Consider the following 22,556-nt stretch of genomic DNA (forward strand, 5'->3'; position numbering starts at 1 on the left):
TATGGTATATGTTATCGCATTTATGTCTCACACCTGTTTATATCAACATTCCAGGATGACACATTTATTATTATTAATAAATAACCAACACAGCGAATGCACAAAGGCTGCAAAAATATTATTATAATTAGAAAACAAAATGCAGATAACATCCACTCCTACTAGAAGTCTTTAATTTAGGTTTAAACCTCTTAGTGTCACAGTCGGAGGCATGAACTCTTGGCACTGGTACACTCACTTGAATACAATTTGGTTTCTGGATAAATCTTCGAAGGGCTGAACATCCAGCAATACTTCTCTGTCATAATATTACTAAAGCAAGGATGGCTGCCTTAGTATTTTGCTCTAGAAACACTGCCATTTTAAATGCTCAAAAAAATAAAAAAACAGGTCATCATTCCCCCCCATACTGGATATGCAAATAAGTCTTTGAAAGTGATTTACTGCATTGGGCTGGAAGCCTGCACAGCAGACACTCCAAAACATCTCCCAGAGAGTCCCTGTACAGCACTGTAGCAAAACCTTCTCTCTCCTAGCAAGGTGCAGATGTGTATCACCAATGTAGTCTCTAGTTGTAGTTGAATTTAAAACTGAATGGCCCTCCTGAGCCAAATGGATTGAATCCTTGCCACTGGTTCCATCCGTGATGGAAGTGAGCACCTCCTCCACCTTGCTGGCTCTCTGGGTCCAATGGATCTTCACCTGCATCAAACCGGCTCCTCTTTTCTGTGTAAGCAGACAGAATTGGTCATTAAGATCGTTTCACAGTATTTCAGATTTTAAATTGGTCCCTTTTTTATGGAATATTTAAATTTTCAAACATTTTGTATACAAAAATCTCAGAAAAGATATTCACGTGTCACGATACACAAACACAGCCAACAGTATATGATGAAATTCAGTTAACCTGCTTTCATAGAGGGCGGTAGGGCAGGAAAAGCAACATAACTATAACAGATGAAAACTAACAATATACTGCCCCAAGTAAAACCATCGCTCCTCAGACCCAGTGGGGACTTGGTGCCCATAACTTGGACATATCAATTTGCCCTTTTAGTAGATATGCCTAAATAAAATCTTACTGCCAAGCATTATGTTGCATTTGTTTCTTCTGTTCTATTGGCGTCTTAAAAGCAACAAAAAAAAAAACATTTATAGATACATGTAATCAACTTGATTCACATACATTTTTGTCCACAATAGTAACTACACTAATGGGTTTGTTAGTCTAATATGGGCCAATGATTAAAGGCCTGTCTGATAAGTGCTACCTTGATTGGAGCAGCTGGGTGCACATCTGACAAATTAAAAAAAAAAAAAAAAAAAAAGGTACAGAATTTTCCTGCTCTTTTTTTATTCTATCATCTGCAACCAAATGACCGTGTACCTTTACTATGTATTGACATACAAAAAAGATACTGCTTTCCTAAGTTCTGCAGTATATGATAAAATCCAATAAAAGCTTTGAAAAAAAAAAAAAAAAAAAAAAGAAGAAGAAAGGCACATAAATACTAAGTATTCAAAGATATACCCACATTTATATTTCCTGTATTCCTTGATAAAACTTACATCTACTGCAGCTTGTGATATTAATATTTAAAGATTAAAAAAAGAGAAAGAAGAATCCAGTATTGCTAAATATCTGGCTAGAAAGATTGAACACGAGTTTATCTTCTCTTATGTAGGTACAATTATTTAAAAGAACATTCATATTATACACTGAACAGGAGAGAGGTAACTAAAGAGAAGCATCTTCCGCCAAACTCTCCTAGACTAGGACAGCATAGGTCTGTCCTTTCACAGATATCCATACAGAAGAAGATCTAAAGTCCATGTATACAAATGAATGCATCTTCTCCACACTGTACAAATACTATGATGTAATGCTACTACATGATTCCTATTCCTCCAGCAAAGCAGACAGTGACAAGGATAGCAGCTAACTAAGCATTACCTGGATCTGTTAAGACTTCTTTAGCAGACGCAATGTCAATGAATTTTTTCTCGGCTTTCTTTTTCTCCTCCTCATCTTGGAAGTTATCAGGATGCCACTGCTGTGCCAGCTTTCTGTAAGCTTTTATGATTTCCTGTTTTTTGGCATTCCTGTGCATCACAGAAAAAAATGAAATAAAAGAAAAATGTGCCAAATGTGAACGAGTTTTACATATTATTAGAATTCTCTCTACAGAAAACTTTGTCTTCTGGCATCTAGTGAATCTATTTTCTATGTCTCTCAGCATTCAGTGGTTTGCACAATTCAGGAAGATTTAAGCAGAGAATAAAAAAACAAAAAATAAAAAGGGGGGGGGGGGGTTGGGGTTCAGTCATTTAAACAAAAAAAAAAATCGTGTTGCTCTGGATCCATCATTTAGCAGAGCTTCATGCATTTCCATGGTGCAGATGGGTCAGCAACCAGCCCAATGGACATGCATGATGCCAATCCAGGGGCAGGTGATATTCAGGGCAGCATTACCCAGCATTGAGACACAGAAGACAAACTCAGTTAATCCTGTTCTGCTTTCTGCCACGCTGGTAAAGATAGGGAGGTCGAACTCGCTTGTATAAAAGGTGGGGAAAAAAAAAAAAAATGAATTGAGGGCTCCAACGTGACAGGGACCCTTTTTAGGCTGGGATGCAGCTTAAACAAAAATGACCTTAAAAAGCCATTTTTTTGTTTACCTGCACAATGCATTAAATTGGCATCTTACAAAATACAGCTTTTGATCTTAAAACTTGCTGTAACTAATCCTTCCGTTGGCCTGCATGCAGAAAAAACGTGTAATTTTGGGCCTTCAGCTTAGACAAAAAAATAAAAAATTTGCAGAGCTTTCAGCAAGCTTCAAGCAGCATTGTTAAAGCTTTTAAAAGCAATTTTCTGCACTACTTTAGGAAGGTTAAACAAAGATCTTAACTGGAGTGCCAACTATCACTTTAAACAAGCCGCTAGCAGGCTTTCTACAAGGTTCAAACAACGCATAAAATTGCCAAAATTGATTAAAGTGGTTGTAAACCCTTACAATCCACTTACTACAGGTAAGCCTTTACTAAGGCTTACTTGTAGCATACCGTGCTAAACCTATACGATTTAGGAGATATCCCCTGTATTACGTCATTGGCACATGTGCACCGACGTAACGGCTCGTTCATGTCGTTGCTTCAGCTGACGTGCCGTTACTGGCGACTCTGGCATGCGTGTGCGGGAGTGACATCATCGTGGCTCCGGACAGCGCCGGAGCTGCGATACACAAAAATAACTCCGGGAGCAATGTTGCCGGCCAAAGCAGTGTGTGGGGACCGCAACGAGGGCTTTGATCTATCACGAGTATTTCGTAGTGAGCCAGTAGCTATGCCTACTAGCTCATTATACCTTTGTCTTGCAGATTTTTTTTTGTTGGTTTACGAACACTTTAAAAGCCCATTAAAAGTGATAGCATTACCACCAAGATCCCCGTCTAACCCCATCCTTGCCCACAATTGGTATGGGTGGTTACAGTGCATTATGCAAGTATTTTTATTTTTGTTATGAAACGCAATTTTTATTTTGATATTTTATCTATTTTTTTTTTTTAGGCAAAAAAGGATGAATATTACAATATTCAAGGTATAATGAAGAGAAAGAATATATAAATTTTAAGAGGAGTAGAAATTGTGATGAACCAATACAGAGCACTAAAGAAAAAACTGGATTTTTAAAAACCGCTTACATGTAAAATCCTTTTCTTTGAAGTGCATAAGGGGACACAGCCATAGTAGTTACTATGTATGTTAATAGGCCACCTTTAGGTGATAGACACTGGCACACCTCAAGACAAGAAGTGCACTCCCTATATAACCCCTCCCACTACTGGGAGTACCTCAGTTTTGTAGTCAAGCAATACACATGTATACCAAAGGAGGGAGGGACCTCTGTGTCCCCTGATGCACTTCAAAGAAAAGGATTTTACAGGTAAGCCATTTTAAAAATCCTGTTTTCTTTTCATACATCAGGGGACACAGAGCCATAGTTACTATGTGGGATGTCCCATAGCAATGGCAACTGAAGGGAGGGAGAAACAACAAAAAAAGTAGGGCATTAAGAGGCTAGAGGACTTCTACGGCAGCACACTACGCCCAAAAGACAATATCCTCATGACCTTTAACATCGATTTGATAGAATCTGGTAAAAGTATAGACTGAAGAACAAGTTGCGGCCTTGCAGATTTGAGCCATAGAGGCCTGATGATGCACTGCCCAAGAGGCACTAACAGCCCTGGTGGAGTGCGCTTTAACATGAAAGCAGAAGTTTTTGTTTGTACTGCAAGAAGGTCCTAAAAGAGGACAGGCAGCATCAAAATCTATTTCCAAATGGATTCGTCAAGTGATTGTTCAAGCTTATGGTCTAAAGAAGAAAATTCCTCCTTTTGCGAATCTGAGGAGTCTCCTTTAAATAGACTTTGACCGCTCTTACTACAACAAGGGAATGTATCGCCTTCTCTTCCCTAGATCGAGACTCTGGGAAGAAAGAAGGCAGAATAATATCCTGGTTCAAATGAAAACCTGTCACCAAATTTGGTAGGAATTCAGGATGAGGACGCAATACCACCTTATCTTTATGCATGCTCAAATATGGCTATTTACAAGACAGAGCCGCCAATTCGATACTCTATCAGAGGATATGGCAACCAAAAAGACTATTGTCAAAAGAACCAAGGGAATTTCCCATATAGGCTCAAAAGGCCGATTCTGTAAAGACGATAAGACTAAATTCACAAGACAAGGATTTTGAGGTGCCCTGACATGGGGATTAATTTGTGTTACCCCCTGAATAAAACTACGCACCAGAGAGTGAGAAGCAAGAGGCCATTGGAAAAACACTGATAAGGCCAAGAACTGGCCCTTGATGAGTACTCAAGGCCAGCTTCATTTCCAATCTCATTTGCAGGCATTTAAGGATCCTTCCTAGGAGATACTTCCTGGGATGCCAAGCCCTGGATCCACACCAGGAAACATATGCCTTCCAGAGTCTATAGTAAATGGCTCAGGAGGCCAGCTTCCTAGCATTAACCAAAGTAGACATTATCTGAATGGGATAACCCACGGTCCTTTAGAATGTGGGTTTCAATAGCCAAACCATTAAATTTAGCATTTGTAAGGTAGGATGGAATACCGGACCTTGAGTGAGGGTCTGGCCACAATGGCAGGGTCCAAGGAACCACCATCTTTATGATCTCAGCAAACCAAGATCTTCTGGGCCATGCTGGGGCCACCAGAATCACCTCCTTTTGTTCCTGCTTGATCCAGCAGAGAAGGCACAGAAGTAGCAGAACCGGAGGAAACGCATAGATCAGTGAAAACTGATCCCATGGGAAGACAAAGGCGTCTGTTCCGCACGCTAGCGGATCCCTCGACCTTGACACAAAGTTGTCAACTTTGTTGTTGAATCTGGACGCAAACAGATCCATGTCCGGAATACCCCATCTTTGACATATCAATAGAAAGATGCCAATTTTCTATCCCTGGAATGAAAATCGATGATAGGAAAGGAATGTTGTTTTCTGACCAAGCTAGAACATGATTCACCTCTTTTTTGGGTTGCACGACTTCTCGTGCCCCCCTGGTGATTGATGCAAGCCACAGCATTGTCGGATTGAATCCCGACAGGACAATCCCGTAGCCTGAGCGTCCAGGATTCTAGGGCCAGACCTACTGCCCGAATCTCTAAAATATTCATGGGCAAGGTCTTTTCTGACTTGGACCATTTCCCCTGGGCAGAAGCTTCTTCCAGGACAACTCCCCAGCCTAGAAGACTGGCATCTGTTACCACTTTACAGGATACTAGTAAAAAGGATTTCTCCTTTTGGAGGTTGCTGGATATCAACCACCAATTGAGGCTCTGATGAACCTCGGGGGAAAAGCGCACTGGAAAGTCCAAAGCCTGAACCTTCTTGTTCCAGGTCGACAGAATAGTGTTTTGCAGCAGTTTTGAATGAAACTGCACATAAGGGACGGCCTTGAAGGAGGCCACCATCTTCCCCCAACAACTTCATGCAAAGCCGAATGGAAGGATTTCACTTTGCTTTGACAAGTTGAATCAATTCTTTTATGGAGCCGATTCTTGCCTGGGGTAGGAATACCTTCTTTTGTACGGTATCTATGACCAGCCCCAAGTACTGTAATCTCCTTGATGGTTTTAAAGAATGATTTTTCTAGGTTGAGTATCCAACCTAGAAATTCCAGGTAGCTTACAGCTGAGATTAAACTTTGGTTTAGACCAGAGACTGATTGATCTACTATAAGCAGATCGTCTAAATAGACTAGGACACTTATGCCCCGAGCCCTTAACCTGGCTAAAGGAGGTGCCAGAATCTTTGTGAACACCCGCAATGTGGTGGCTAGACAGAATGTTAGAGTCACAAATTGAAAATGCTGATTTTCTACCTCAAAGCATAGAAATTTCTGATGAGCGGGAAATATTGGCACGTGCAGATATGCATCCTTGAGATCGATATCAAGGATTCATATCCCCTCCTTAAAAAATGGAAAACAACCAATCAGATTGACTCCATGCGAAAGGACCGGATATTTAAGTGCTGATTCAGATATTTGAGATCTAGAATGGATCTTACATCCTTGTTTGGTTTTGGAACTGTGAAAAGGTTTGAATAAAACCCTGTTCCTCTAAGGGAACCTCTGATATCCCCTCCTGGGATAAGATGATCCAGAGCTAGAAAGACTTCCTTTTCTCTGGATCGCCGGGAACATTTGATCTTTGAAAACGAGACGGGAATTCTCGGAACTCTAGTTTGTAACCTAGAGAAACTGGGGAAGCCACCCATCTGTCTTGACATTGTTCCTGCCAGATCTTTGAAAATTGCAGAAGCCTTCCCCCGACCCGGGCGAGCGGAGGCACCCCTTCATAAGGAGGCTTTAGCATTTTGTTTTGCGGACTTTCTGCCCCAAGTCCTCTTTTGGCGCTGGGGCTGCCCTTGAGGTCTTCCTCTTGAACCTAACGGTGGAGGCCGACGAGACTGCCTCAAGGCAGATGCCCCTGGCACTGGAGAGGAAGCACGCCTAAAGGAGAAATGTTTAAACTTCATTACTGGTAAAAGAGAAATTTTCCCATTAGAGATTCTTTGGACGTATTTATCCAGATCGTGCCCAAAAAAACAAACAAACATTCACCATGAAATGGGAAATTGGCCAAGAGCTTCTTACACGGTGCTTCGGCTGACCAATTTCTTCAGCCACAGGACTCTGCGTGTATGCACTAGTCCTAGCATAAGCCGTGAGGCTTGAATGATAGAATCTTTCATAGCATCCGCCGTAAAACATAGTGCATCTGATATGCCAGCCCATTGCTGGGCCTGCTGATCAGGAAGAATTTTAAGTATCTCTACAAACTGATCCTTTATGGACCAAGATGCAATTGCCGCAAGAACCGGCTATGCTACTGAACTTGCCAGAGGCATGTTGTTCTTAAAAACAAATTCCAACTTTTTATCTGTTGGATCCTTTAACATTTGCACATTGTCCACCGGAAAAGTAAGATTTTTATTCACCGAGGCGATTGCAGCATCAATTGCTGGAACCTCCCCCCATTTCTTATAGAATTCTTCCTCCATAGGAAACAGTGCAGAAAACTTACTTGGAGGAAAAAATAAATATGCTTATCTGGTGTTCCCATTCCAAATATATCAGCTTTTTTAGCCATGAATAGATAGGAAATGCATCCCCAGATGGGGGAGGCTTTAGTGATCCCAAACCAGAGGAGGGCTCATCAATAGACTGCTTTACAGGCAGCAAAAATGTTGAGCGAACCAACTTAGTAAGGCCGCGTACACACGCGCGGACTGTTCGCCCAACTTTGTCCGCTGAACAGTGTTTTGGCGGACAGTCCGCTCGTGTGTGGGCTTTCAGCGGACAGTTTCAGCGGACAGTTTGACGAACAAGGTTTTTCGGAAATTCCGTAAAACTGTCCGCTGAAACCTTGTTTGAGCGAACAGTCCGCCCGTGTGTAGGCTTGTTCGTCAAACTAAGTTCCGCGCATGCTCAGAAAGGATTTAAACGCCGAAAGTTATAATGCAGTGTATAGGACGTCGTATTTTTCGTCCCGTCGTACGTGCCGTTCACGTCATCGCGCACGGTTTCAGCAAACTGTTCGTTCGTCGTGTGTGGCCATGTCCGTCCATGCTAATTTTGAGCGGACTGTTTGCCGAAACTGTTTGACGGACAAAGTTGGGCGAACAGTCCCCGCGTGTGTACGCGGCCTAAGAGAGTGTACAAGCAAACTGTCTTGTGACACTACTCCCTCCATATTAGGATCCTCGGAAGAGGATATATTAGTATCTTGCAGATCTTTTGGAAGACCTTCCTGATGCCCTGCCCCTTGCACCTCAGTATGAGGGTCCTGAGCACTGGATGGGGATCTGCTATGCTTGGACCCACTATGGAGAGTGATCATAGCATCAATCTTCTTTTCCAAATTAGAAATGGTAGAAGAAAAAACCTCCTGTATGGTATATATAGGGGCTGAAGTGTCTGGCGCTGCTGCAACATCTCCCCTGATGGCTCAATCTGACCAGCCGCATCACTCTCAGAGGAGGATAACATTCTTTTGGAGATAGATTTAGGTTGCTGTAAAACAATCAAACCCCTAGAACCCTTTGAGGAGTTACTGGTCCCTCTTCCACTCATAGCCTGATGCACAAAGCAGAGGCACTACCAGAAGAATGCACACTGCCAGCCTATAGTCTAGCAATATAATGCTGCTATTAATGCCCAGCCTGAGCAGTAATAATGTGTCAAGGGAAAATGCCTGTGTCACCAAACCTGAAGTAATGCCACCTCTCTGCTCGTGTCCCTCCACAGCCAGCAGCAGCACACAGAGTGTGCTTTTACAAGCTTCCTACATGTGCATCAGGCGTAAGAGAGCGCCAACACCATTAGCCCCACATCCCGCATTGTCTACGGCTCTAAAAAGAGAAGTATTCGCAGGAAAAACCTTGTTTCTTCTAATACGAGGCTCGGGTACCATTCCATTAGGCCCAAAAAAGGACACTTTGAATGAATCTGGCCAGCATGGTTAGCCCCAGCAAGGATTGATCCAGTGGAACTCAGCACAGCACATCTTGACTCATGACCAACACCTTAGACACTGGCGAAAAAAAACTGGAGGTACTCACAGTAGTGGGAGGGGTTATATAGGGAGTACACTTCTTGTCTTAGGGCGTGCTAGTGTCCATCACCTAAAGATGGCCTATTAACCCACATAGTAACGACTATGGCTCTGTGTCCCCCGATGTATGAAAAGGAATGCACGTATTAAGGGGAATATCATACTTTGTCTAGAAATATAATCAAGGAAGAATAAAAGATCAGATGATGGGTAACTTGCTAAACTAGATCTTTAGTCTAAAAAGGTAAAGTGACTGTTTGCTGGCCATGGATTCCATTTAGCAGAAAAAGGGGACCTCTGGCTGTCTGTAAAAGTGACGGAGTGGCTGCATAGCCACTCAGATCACTTTTACATTTTAGGGAATTGCCTCCTGAAGATTGCCTCACATTAGAAAACCTGTGTCCTTCATAAGAATCATGCACCATCTATTGAGGGGCAATAAAAGAACTCAAATAGAATGGTAAAATGTATTTTACGTTGAAGGGATACACCCTGAGAGCCCTACATGTGTTTCACAGAGCCTGAGGAAGCGGGGATATTTTAAACCTACAAAATGGGTTGAAATAAATAACTGTGGAGATTGCCCCTGCTACCGTCATCTAGGATCTTGAAATTATTTGATGTGATGACAACAAAGGATGTATACTGTATAGTCTCAGATTAGGGTGAGAAGTCCAACATTATACTGTGAAACTTACTTTTTTTTGTTTTTTTATATCAGTACATGTGTGGATATGTAAATAGGCCATCTATGGCACTAATACTTTTAATACATTTGTATAATTTGAATAGAGGTGTATATTATATGTATATTGTTGTTAGGTATATACAAAGTCCCATTTCTAGTGTATTCTTTTGTTTTAGGTTGCAGAGATGTTGGTGTCCTTCAGTGTGGTTTAAAAAAAAAAAGTGTACTGTATATTTATATGTGTTAATATATGTGAAAAAGGGACAACAGATGATTTCCAATTGCACACCATAGCGCATTGTGTGGCAATACAGATTGTGTGGATGTTTGTCGGAGAAATAGAGTGCATCAGGAATATGCGCACACAGAAGACAATTAGCCATGGTTAAGACGATTGGTCTTCCCGCAATCTTGATCGATAGATTACTATTATTTTGGAAAAAGGTAACAAGTTTCTCGAAGGACCAAAATATATTGAGTGAAAGAACAGGGGCAAGAGCAGCCACAGACACAGGAGAGAAACTTGACACTTAGAACACAAATGCTAACAAAGCATTTATGCTTTACTGAACCCAAGAGTAAAGCCAGTGTGCATAGAATCAAAGCTTACAACACTCAAAAGACTTCATAGAAATGATTTGGCACAGCTACTGAAGCGAGCTATAAAAAAAAAAGTTTTTTTTTGGTAGAGAAAAAAAAAAACCCCACAAAATCACAGTAGATGAAAGTTGGTGTGACCAACATTTAAAGCAACTTGAAGCTCCATCACTGAAAACCTAACTTTTTGCAACGTTTGTATTGCAAGCTTCAGGGGCTATGCATGTTATCCATTGCAACTGCTGGTAACGATAAAGCATCAGAGATTTATAGCTACCTACAAATCACTAGGGAAAACAAGCAAACAAATTTGTAATAGCTACAAAACTCTGCTACAAAGTTGCTAGTGTGACATGGACCAAAGTCCCTAACTGCAGATTGTTGTTGAGAACTACTGTAAACCACATCCTTGGGGACATCTGAAACTAAGATAAATCAGTACCATGGATGCCAAATAAAAAACCAGAGCAAAGAAAATGGGAACAATCTTAGACAGGATGTCTACAGCAACACATCACAATTTTTCTGTATTTGAAATAGAAACAGATAAGCAGCTATGAGTAACTGCTCCACAATTCCCCAGTTTCTGTAATAGAAATGAGCATTTTAGGCAAACAAAACAAAAAAAACAAAAACAGTTGAATCTCGTTTATGAAGGCTCCAAAGAAATAGAATTAAAATATACCTTTTCACTCCTAAGATCTTGTAGTAGTCCCTTTTTAAAGACTGCTTCAGAAGCTTCTGTGCTTTCTCTAGGCCCTCTCTGATCTCTTTATCATCACTGTGATGCTGTGCGGTTTCATAGTCCCGAATAGCTGCCAAAAAGAAGAGGAATGGTTATAAGACTTGGACTCATTTGGTGCACATATACTATAGCACAGAATTGCTGTAACACAAAAGACAGTGTAAGGCAATTGCAGCTCCAGCTGAGTGTTCCAATATTCACCTGAAGAAACCCTCCTGCTCTAACAGATGTTGCTACATCAAACCTCATCCTAACATATTTTGTAGGTCTATTAAACAAATCACGAGCAGTGTACTCTTTTTATAGTTGATGGGGAAAAAAAAATGCATTATTTGACATAAAAGTGTTAATATCCATCAATACTTTGCTGCCTCCAAGTCGTTCTATCTGACATGTAACTGCCATTGGTTGCCGAGTTCTATTTTAGGTCCAAGACTCCAAGGTGTCTTAAGTAAGACAAAGTATTTGCATCAGATGATTTCCAAGCAGATGTTCTCGCTCAGCAAGTGTTACATTTGTCTTTTGTGCCGTTTCCCGGCAAGACAGCAGGAGGTGCCAAGCAATTTATATTACTTAGACATTTGACAGCTTCGTGCAAATCTGTCCTGAAATATGACATGAATTTATGAATCTGGAAACATTACTCCTGAATTCAAGCAATAGGCGATAACAGAAGGACCACTACAAATGTAAAATTCTTACAAGTGGAAGCTTCCCCTACACAGAACATCAACATGCACATGAATCCATTTTAAGCTTTCCTGGGAGGCTTCAAGCAATATCCATAAATATATTTTATTCTCCAACAAGTGCCTTAATAAACTGCACATAAAAAAAATATGTGTTTACCATCCACTGAAGATACAGATGCTCATAACCACATTTACAACTTTGTCAAGAAAATGTACCCGCCAGCTGCTGGCAGGTTAATATAGTGTCCAGGTACTAATAACCTCAGCAGGAAGTCACGGCTTCAGTCATACTTTATAAAAGTAACAGCAACATCAATACATCACAGCTGTGGGCATGACAACACTACCATCTAAGATGCTAAACTACCGTTTAAGATGGAGACAGTGAAAAAGTGGAGTTTATTAATAAAAACCATAATCAATAATACATTCTACCCATCTTGAATAACAGGTTTGATCAGCATATACAAATATTCTTCTCTGGTAGTCAATAGTCAAAGTTACACTGGTTATGGTCCACATACTTTTTCAAAATCAGTTTCCTTTCTATTTTTGTTTTATTATTTTTACAATTTTTTTATTTTCATATTTATTTCTATTTTTTTTTTTTTTTTACTCCAATTTTTTTTCATATATTATCAATCCAAGCAGACAGTAAAAGTTCAAACATCATGGGGGTAATTCCATCTAAAAATGTAAGATAGTAACATAAGTGTGTAATAACCACATCAAAACACAAAATGTCCTAAGAGGACACTATTCAAGAATACAATGCAATAGAAGGGGTTAACAGGTTTGTGCCTGTCTATATAATGGGATGAACTTCCTGGTGGTTTGTGCTGCGCCCAATAGAAAAGAGGGGGAGGAGTGCAACTTGTTATGACCCTCTTAAGAGACAGGAACTTCCTGCTTTTGACGACGTTGCACTTTGATGACGAAACGCATAAAGATAGAATCCCGCATACGTCACTTCCGGCATGGAGGGTGGAACACGCACTGATCTGCAGACAGTGTGACCTTACACAAACTATCAGCAATACGGGGGGACATTCGGTTGAGTCACTTTTTAAACGTTTTTTTTTTTTTTAAAGGAAAAGGTTATTGTAAGATGCCAAATAAAAATATTTAAGCCTCTTACACAGGTCTAACCCCCTTACCCAGAGACCTAAAAGCACAGCTGACTCTCTTTGCCATAAGGTAGAGGAGGCCATACTATCTGGTGAGTGCGGAACCACATAGCCTCACTAGAAGATAGCCACCATTCAAGCACGGAGCACTTTAATAGAGTTTGTCTGCACATGTATCACAAGTCACAATATTTCACATATTAATTTAAATTTACTTACCAGTCACTGTATATCACAATAATTATTGGTTTATTAGTCAATATTTATGTATTCAATTATTATTGATCTTTACAGATTTTATGAATTTATGAACCTTTTCATGCAACTTATATTGGCTTAGGAGTCACACATTCAATTATTTCTGTTCCCTCCCAAGGGGTATAGTACTTACAGCAGCGGCCTATATAATTATTCCACACTACCAAGGCACGAGTGTCACATACTTTCACATGTAAAGGTAAGCCAATTGGGAGGGAGTTGCAGTAGTCGAGGTAGGAGATGACTAAGGAGTGAATAAGAAGCTTTGTGGTGTCATTGGTTAGGAAGGAGCATATCTTGGAGATGTTGCAGAGGTTGAGGCAGCAAGCTTTAAACAGCGATTGGGTGTGGGGCCGAAAAGAGTTCAGAGTCCAGGATTACGCGTAGAGCCTTGGCGGGGACGGGTTAATAGTTGAGCCGTAAATTTTCACGGCGAAGTCAGGAGAAGGGATATATAAAAGAGAAGTCTTCATTATGACATCTCAGTCCTAACCAGTTTTCTAGTCTTTACTGATGAAAATCATCCATATATGATGCTACTACAAACACACTTCCCAGTGGCGATAGTGTTCACAGGATGATGGGTGGTGCTGGCTCGCCACCACACCCTAAAGAAAGTATAGATTTGTTCTCCTCGAATCAAAGAATATATTTTCCCATATGTTTGTCTCCCATATTTCTTTACAGGTTAACCCCAAAGCGTTGGTTTTTTTTTGTGGTGTTCTCCTTTAGGAAGGCTCACGTTACACAGAAGCTGCTGATCTGATACAGAGCAAGTCCCAGCTACTATTTTGACAGCTGGGACTTGGCAAGTGTAGTCTGGGAGCAGCAGTGCAGGAAAAGGAGCACAACTTCCCTCCTATGCCCAAGGTTCTGAATGGTTTAAATAAAGATTGGGATAGAAATCTCAAGACCATTACAAAATAGGAAACTGAACAAGGGATCCATCTATCCCACATGCAAACCTCTCACCTCCAAAGTTCCAGAGTGTGCCAGCCAGTGGTGGCTCCACTAGACACGCCACATGAAGAAAGATCATTACTCCATGTATGATGTAGCTCTTACTACAAGCAAATCACTGATGCATGTTTTGAGGGCGAGCAAGTCAAAACAAGGCTTGGTAGCTGCAGTTTGCAGTAAATCTTACATTGAGGGCTGGCCTCTAAATTTACCAGCAAAAGGATCCATATATAGACATCACTCACCTGCACCTAGTGACGGGGGCAGTGACAAAGCAACATCACATTGGCTCAGCTAGTGAGGGGAAAAGCTCCATAAGAGCAAGTGTCCTCTCTTCTCCCTTAGTTATCCTGTTGCAAGTGTAGCACTAGTATGACATAGCCTGTAATCTGCTGGTACATACTTTAAAGGCTTTTGGGAAAAACAAGGCAGACAGAGCAATTTCCCCACCAGGACATTGTGCTCTAACAGCAGCACTCGTAGCCATCAGAATACACCGATTAGCAGCTGCGACTGACCCGCCCAAATTTTGATCAACGTATGACCCGCATAAGTTTGAAATCATGGGACACCAACTGCACACATATGGGCTCAATCAACTGATATGATTTTGATGTCACCAAATTTGCACAAGAACACAGTAAACTGGTCAATACTGATTAAATCAGCACATCAGCCATATAGAATGCAGCATACACGTGTGGAAGAGTACTTCCCAGCTGTGTGCAACAATGAACAACCGTGCCTATTTTTGAAAGCGACATGCCCGCCCCTGACGAAGTCCACAGTGATCTAAATCGCAAGGCAGGATTTGGTAATGTGCGAACCTAATGTGATGTTACAGTCAGGAGATACAGGAGAGTACGAGAGCTTATATAACCCACTAAGAGCAGGGTATTACACGTTAACTTCACGTGTTTTTCCTCTGTTCACTTGTTTTGTAAAAGTATTTTTACTTTTTAAGTAATAAAAGACTCCACGGCGTTATGCCATGTGTCTAGGTAAATTCCCTTGAGTGTGCAGTTATGCTGTGAGACTCCAAGGTGGACAAGATCTGAGGTCTGTATTACCCTGGTTATGAAGGTAAAGCATGTGTGACCTCAGGCTAATTTATTTTAGTTCAAGTCCAAAGCAGAAAACGAGCGCTAGTCTGTTGACCAAAAAAAAAAAAAAAAAGCATGGGTTCTTCCTGGTGCACATCATATGAGTGACTAGAGTGCTTCTTGGTATACATATTTACCTATGACCATTCACTGAGACAAATGATATAATGCCATGGGCTGGAAGTTTGATATATTGTCTGTTACTTTACTTACTAAATGAGACTACTACTACTATTTTTGCCATCGTATTTTTACATCCACTGATGAGACCATCCACCAGGAGCAGCTTCCTATTCACCCTCCATACATCTCCACTTTAGATCATCAGAAAGCCACCACCTACTGGACACACTGAGTAATGCCTGTGTTATACACTCACATGTAGATAGTGTATCTTAAATTTTTTTTGTACATTGCCTTTAGTACAAAACTAGTAGAAACCAGTGGGACTCCGGTACACCCATCTACTTTCCGGAGAAGTCTGGCCAGAAGTGGTCTTCATGGAAGAACTGCGGCTAAAAAGTCATACATCTGACATGGAAACAAGGCTAAGTAACTCAACTATGCACAGAACAGATGAGCGGGGATGCATAAAATTACAGCATGTATTCTGGACTGAAGAGCCAAAATCTGAAAAATATTTGGCTGTAGCAAGAGGCAGTTTGCTCACTAAAGGGCTTGATGGGTATCTGCAGCCAATAGGGAAGCATGGTGTTAAGTTCCTTGCAAGTTTGGAGCCGAATTTCTGCAAATGCAGTTGGAGATTTGGTCGGGATTAATGATGTCCTCAATGCTGAGAAATACAGATAAATACTTATCATGCCATACCATCAGGGAACTGTTGACTGGCCCCAAATTTATTCTGCAGCAGGATAATGACCCCAAAACATACAGCCAATGCCATGTAGAACTATATTCAGCGTAAAGAGGAACAGAAAGTCTTGGAAGTGATATTTTGGCCCCTCACAGAGCCCTGATCAGCATCTAGTCCGTCTTGGATTACATACAGAGACAGAAGGATTTGAGGCAGCCTATATCCACTAGAAGATCTGTGGCAAGTTCTCCAAGAGCTTGGAAACAACCAGCCAAGTTCCTTCAAAAGCTGTGTGCAAGTGTACCTAGAAGAATTGATAATGTTTTGAAGGTAAAAAAGGCAGTCACACCAAATATTAATTAGATTTTTCTTCTATTTACTTTTCATTTTGTTAACTGATAAGAAACTTTGACACCTGCCTAAAACTTTTGTACATTAGTGTATATTTGATGTATTGTACTCATTTTAATTATTGGTTAAAGGTGTTGTAAATTATTATTTATTAATTTTTTTTAAATACATGTTATACTTGCCTCCACTGTGCAGCTCGTTTTGCACAGAGTGGCCCCCGAACCTGGTCTTCTGGGGTCTCTTGGCGGCTGTCTCTGCTTCCTCCCACAAGGACTCCACAACTTCACGCGAGCTCCCTCGCATGATGTGGAGTGCTTGCGGGCGTGCTACCGTCATACAGCCGGTGGCTATAGCCGCTCGCTGTATCACTCAGCCCCGCCCCCCGGCGCGCCGTGTCATTGGATGCGATTGACAGCAGCACGAGCCAATGGCTGCGCCCTTTCAATTCATCCACTGTAACCAATCAGTGCCAGGCTGATCGGCGAAGAGGATGTTGGGGATGAGCACAGGACTTTTGAGGGGTCAGGTAAGTATAACGGGGGGTGCTGGGGGGCCAGTATTGTCAGATGTTTTTTCACCTTAATGCATAGAATGCATTAAGGTGTAAAAAAACTTTTACCTTTACAACCTCTTTAATCACTGCAAATATAAAAAGTTTTAGCATATGGATTTTCTTTGAATGTTGCATCACATTTAGAATTTTATTCACTATTTAGCATTTTACGAACACTATTGAGCTTGTGAGACAACAACATTATTTGACGTCTTAACATATTATTTAGTTACCATGTATTCACAGATAATGATAAAGCAATACATAGATCGTCTTTGTTTTGTACAAATAAGGCTCTCTTGGCATTATGTTGCAGAAAATTATTTTATTTTCTATGCAATCTGTAGACAAAAGATGTAACAAAAATAAAATAAAAATACCCAGCAAATGTTCCTGCTGCTAAAGCGGAAGTTTTATTCTTAAAATGTGTCCTATTTATAACTACACTAAAATTATGTTTGTATTACAAAGAATGACGTTGTTTGCAAATGAAATAAAAAGGCATTGTCTGTATTGCAAAATTTTCTTTTATGGGTCACTAAAAAATGAGGCACTTTTTTAAATGACCAATAACCCTTTGAAGTTAGCTGTTCTAAACTTATGCAGTGGTTTTACTATCTGCATCTAGGCAAGTCAAAATCTGAAGGTGACAAATCCGATTTCATCCAGACTTGCATACAGATCCCTCAAAGTGGAAGGAATGCTGTTCTAGGTCTCCCAATATAAGCATTTCTTCTGCTTGATATAGAGACAGGGAAGATGACACTTCTATCAGTCATAGCCATTGTAAACCATTTATCAGAAAAACTTGTTGTACTGACTGATAATACTAATAAGTGAGCTCTCGGTTCTTATCAACTGGCAGGGTAAACATACAATAAAGCACGCTTGTTTGAAAGCATAAAAACACTAATATATTCTACATGGCTTGCATTTAAGCGGAAGAAAAAGGCTGAAAGCCAAATAAAGATCCATTATTCTCAAATACGATTTGGCATTATGCACACAAATCCCCAAGAGTAAGCCAGTCACAATTTTCCTAACGAGAATCAATCAGCTTAAAATTCAAATGTCAATACGACATCTTTCAAATTAGCATATCTAGCCGGCTGCGTGATTTAACCTTTTCGTACAACATCAAGGATTAGGTCCCTAGTGACTAGCAGAAACACGGCAGATTTTCCATAGCACTACCACATAACACACACTGATTAAACAGGCTGGTGTAAGAGACTTGATAACAGGACATGTTCCCATATAATTCCTCAGAAGTCAAAAGGATAGTTTGTGTGTTTACATCTCCCCTAACACCTCTTCTTATTATAGATGAAATGGAATTGCTAGACTGTCAATAGTATAGTATTGAGATATGATAGTGCAGTATTAAAGCCCGCCTGTTATCTATGCATTGCACAACAGTGTCCAGCAAACAATTTTGTGACTATCTAAATTTTCTGAACTGAAAATAACCCCAGCAACAATGCTATTGCACTTGCAGATGCAATATTTATTTGGCTCTTAGCCATGCAGTAGTTAAAGAAAAGGTAACATGATCAACAGAAAACCAACTAAATCAGAGCAAAAGAAGAAGAACATTCTAGTCCAAGTACAAGTACCCAGCATAACATTGGCCGGAAATGCATAAAAAGGTAGGTAGCCATACATTTCTACTAGGTAGAGGACAAACTGAAAAGTGCTCAAATTGGGCTGTGTAAGTGATGCATTGTGCAAAAAGTGTGCACATTATTTTAAGGGTGTTTAATTTGTGCCCTTGCCTTGAAAAAGAGCACTTGCACTGTGCACAATGTTCTAAATAGTATTGCAACTACAAGATCGGTCAAGGTAATGTAAGGCTGATGCTACATTACACCATTCTAAATCAATTAAAGCATGGCTGTGTTTCAGACTTTGATTTACTGCAGATGCAAAATGGGCACCTACACACTTAAAACTGGAGGGCTCTCTGACTTCCTATTTGCCTTGAAGACAGCAGATGCCTGTGCTCTTACAAGGTCAAAGCATAATGTTCAAGGTCACTTACTACATGACTCCAACCACCCACCCATGTTATGCTGTTAAGTATTCATTGGAAAGAGCACGACACCACTGTTTGATTTTGTGCAGTTAGCAATGTAATGCAACCTGTTACCAATCAAGCTCTTTTGCTAAAATTACATTAAAAAAAAAAAAAAAACACACACTGTACATTTTGGAATGCCTTATCTTAAAGTGGTTGTAAACCCTTACAAACCACTTTGACCTAAAAGGTAAGCCTAGATTAAGGCTTACCTGTAGGTCCAAGAATAATCTCCTAAACCTTTACGGTTTAGGAGATATTTACCTGAAGATAGCCACCTCTGTCTACGGCGCATGCGCCGTAGACAGCGGCGCGCAGGCGCACTGGGTAAGCCGCAGATTGCGGCAATATGCTGCGAGTGTCGGCTCCCGTGCGTCACAGGAGTGACGTCGTCGCTGCTCCAGTGAATCACAGCGCCGAAGCAGCGAGACCCACCAAGAAGATGGACGCTCGGAACTACAGGGGACAGCAGTGACTTCTCTGGCTCCTGTGTCAGGTAAGTGACACATAATGAACTACTATGCGATGCATAGTAGTCCATTATGCTTTACCTTTGCAGGTAATCAAAGAGGAAGTAAACCCATCAGGGTTTACTTCCTCTTTAAGAAGATTTTTTTTTTTTTTTTTTAAGTGAAAGAAAAATAAGAAAATATTCTGAATATAGAGAAAGATTCCAAAGGAACATGTCTACTATGAAAACACAATTTTTCTCTTTCTGGAAACTTCCACCCAGAACTTCCTGGTACCTGAAGTGGCATGGTCTAATCTCTATACAGATAAAAAAAAAAAAAAAAAAAAAAAAACAGAAGTCCATAGGAGGAGAACAGATTCAAAAAGTAAACTTTTAGTATATGTAAAAAAAATAAAATAAAAATGAAATAAAAAAAAAAAAAAAAAAAAAAAAGGATATCGTAGCTCACTTGTCCTTAGATGTGGTGGCTGTACTAGTTTTCTTTCCCACACTTTAATTTTTGCCTGGTGATCCACTCGTGTTCTTCAGGTCTTCATTCACTAATACCAGGGCACTACCTGCCTGGAGTTTGCATGTTCTCCCAGTGCCCACATGGGTTTTCTCCAGGTACCAATAGGTTAATTGGCCTCCAAAGTTGACCCTATTATGAATGCGAGTTAGGCAACTTAGTGTGTAAGCACCTCGAGGCCAGGGACTGATGTGAATGTACAATTATATGCATGTAAAGTGCTGCGTAAACTGATGGCACTGGACAAGTACCCGTAATAAATAATTCACAGTCTATGGAGTAAGCCATCATTGTCACATGGGCTAAACTTGTATGCCTTTGCACATTATGGATTGATGGCATTGGTAGATAAGGATGGTTGTGCTTTCTTTTCAGCTTACAGGAAGTGACAAGGACACTGCATTTCTGACAAGAGCAACAGGTATTTTCTGTACTTGCTGAAAATGTTTTAGCCTAAAAATTAAAAACGAATGCAACCACCATATCTAAAGAGGCGTAAGCTGCAAATGTATTACATTTGTTTTTTTTGGCTTAGATATGTTTTAAATGAATGGCTTTAAACATGTAATGGATAAATAAATACAACCAGAAACAAAAATCCTCCATTGTATCCAATTCAACTGCATAGCATCTGATTTAGTGTCAGGTGTAGCACCCTGGACAATTATACCATTACATTTTCTTCCAAACAAGCCAGTCACGAAGCGTTTCTGCTAAATATACAATGGCCAAGCTGCTGTAGAACTACAAGACTCCACAAACCATAACCTAGCAATGTGCAATCCCAGGGGTTACAAGTGGAGTTTTAAAAATGTGGTACATAGGCTTCCATCTTACATACAATGTGAATAAATAGGAAGCAAAAGAAAATACCTTCTTCATACATTTCTTCTTGTATATAAGCTTCAGCCCTGTCCTTCAAAGCATGTACATTCTCAGGCTCCTTTTGCAGGAATTCTGTACACTCTCGAATGGCTTCATTGGACTGCTGATTCTAGGATGAACACATGGTTATATATGAAATCTACCCAACAGTTTTGTGTAAAAATATAAAATCATACAAATACACACAATAACTGATAAGATGCTGTTCTGCCAAATGTTGCAACAAGTTGCCTGGAAGAGTAAGAATTGTGCCATTTGCAGGATCATGGTAACTGCACTTTCATTACACATTGTGGTTCTTATAATACACAAAGTGAACTCAGTTCAGAATTGGCAAGTCTGGAAAGTTTATCCAGGTAGGTCTACATTACAAAACCTAAAAGGACAACTATTGCTTTAAGGTCTCAATCACATGAGTAGGTTGGCCCATGCAGTATGAAAAACCATTTAAAATGGCTTCTCACACTGTATGGGCAATTTTTGTTGGGGGGGGTAGGATAGTGTTAAAACCTGTCACTTTTATATTTCCCATCACTTCCTCTACTGGAGATGCAATGGGAAATGGGTGAAAATCTCAAAGGAATTTTCCACTCCTTGCCATTACTAGAACATTTGCTCACACTGGAAGATTTCCTCTAGCTTCTTGAACTATAACGTTTTGGGATTTTTCCTGTCTATGATAATTGTCACTAAAAGTGACAATCAGTGGGGACACAGACAGGAATAATATTGGCTCCAACCCCTCAAAAATAAATAAATATGCCCTCCATACCATTTAAGTAAAGGTGTTATGTCTCCAAAGTTTTTTTTTTTAGCATGAAAGAAAGAACATAGTCACCCCTGTAGCAAGGTTTACAAAATCCTAGACCAGAAAGGTTGGCACCATAGACAAGCAGTCTTAAGCAGCACATAATGGAAGGCAGTAGAACACTGGTGCCTAACAGGCAGCCCGCCGGTCCTCGGGCCGTAGGCTTTTGAGCACCATATAGAAAGCATTGGAGTTGATTTCCTAAAGCAAAATAGACTACACTAGATCTGCACGATTCTGACCAAAATGAGAATCACAATTTTTTTTGCTTAGAATAAAGATCACGATTCTCACGGCGTAAAATCTTTCACATAATACTAAAAATATTTGGGTTAACTTTACTGTTTAGTTTTTTTTAATGCATTAAAGTAATTTTTTTATATATAAAATTTTAACTCTTTGTAAAGATCGCAAAGGAGAAAAAAAAATTGCGATAACGAGTCTTGACGATTAATCGTGCAGCTCTACTCTTCGCAATGCAGTTGTGCTTTTTTCCTTTTCTTAGTAAAAGTGGTAAAGCTTCACTTTGCAAAGAAAACCCAATCAGGTGCAAGGAAAATAAAAACAAAAAAAGAGCTTTACCATAATTACTATGCCCAAATGAGTGAAAGTAAAATGTTAATGGTCATTTATGATTTTAATGTCATATCAAAAAAAAAAAAAAAATGTCTATTTGCCTTTAGTAAATCAACCGCAGAGTAGCTGGCTCTCTGGTGTTCCAGCATACAGCACTAAAGACACACAGAACTTTGGTCAGAACTAAC

The 22,556-nt window shown here is 40.2% G+C and overlaps 1 protein-coding gene across 1 annotated transcript in view; it reads right to left on the reverse strand.

Annotated features, from left to right (window-relative positions):
- The window catches only part of DNAJC3 (DnaJ heat shock protein family (Hsp40) member C3), an 83,049-nt gene continuing 60,493 nt past the window's right edge, over positions 1 to 22,556 (reverse strand). Inside the window, exons 9-12 of the mRNA XM_077483031.1 lie at positions 20,973 to 21,093; positions 11,125 to 11,254; positions 1,955 to 2,103; positions 1 to 726 (exon numbers count right to left, since the gene is read on the reverse strand). Of these exons, the coding sequence (XP_077339157.1) occupies positions 569 to 726; positions 1,955 to 2,103; positions 11,125 to 11,254; positions 20,973 to 21,093 (558 nt within the window). The 3' untranslated portion in view covers positions 1 to 568. The remainder of the gene's footprint in view (positions 727 to 1,954; positions 2,104 to 11,124; positions 11,255 to 20,972; positions 21,094 to 22,556) is intronic.

The sequence above is a fragment of the Lithobates pipiens genome, unplaced genomic scaffold (assembly GCF_037356315.1).
Source record: "Lithobates pipiens isolate NorthernLeopardFrog02 unplaced genomic scaffold, aLitPip1_a1.2 Scaffold_16, whole genome shotgun sequence".
NCBI classification, from domain to species: domain Eukaryota; kingdom Metazoa; phylum Chordata; class Amphibia; order Anura; family Ranidae; genus Lithobates; species Lithobates pipiens.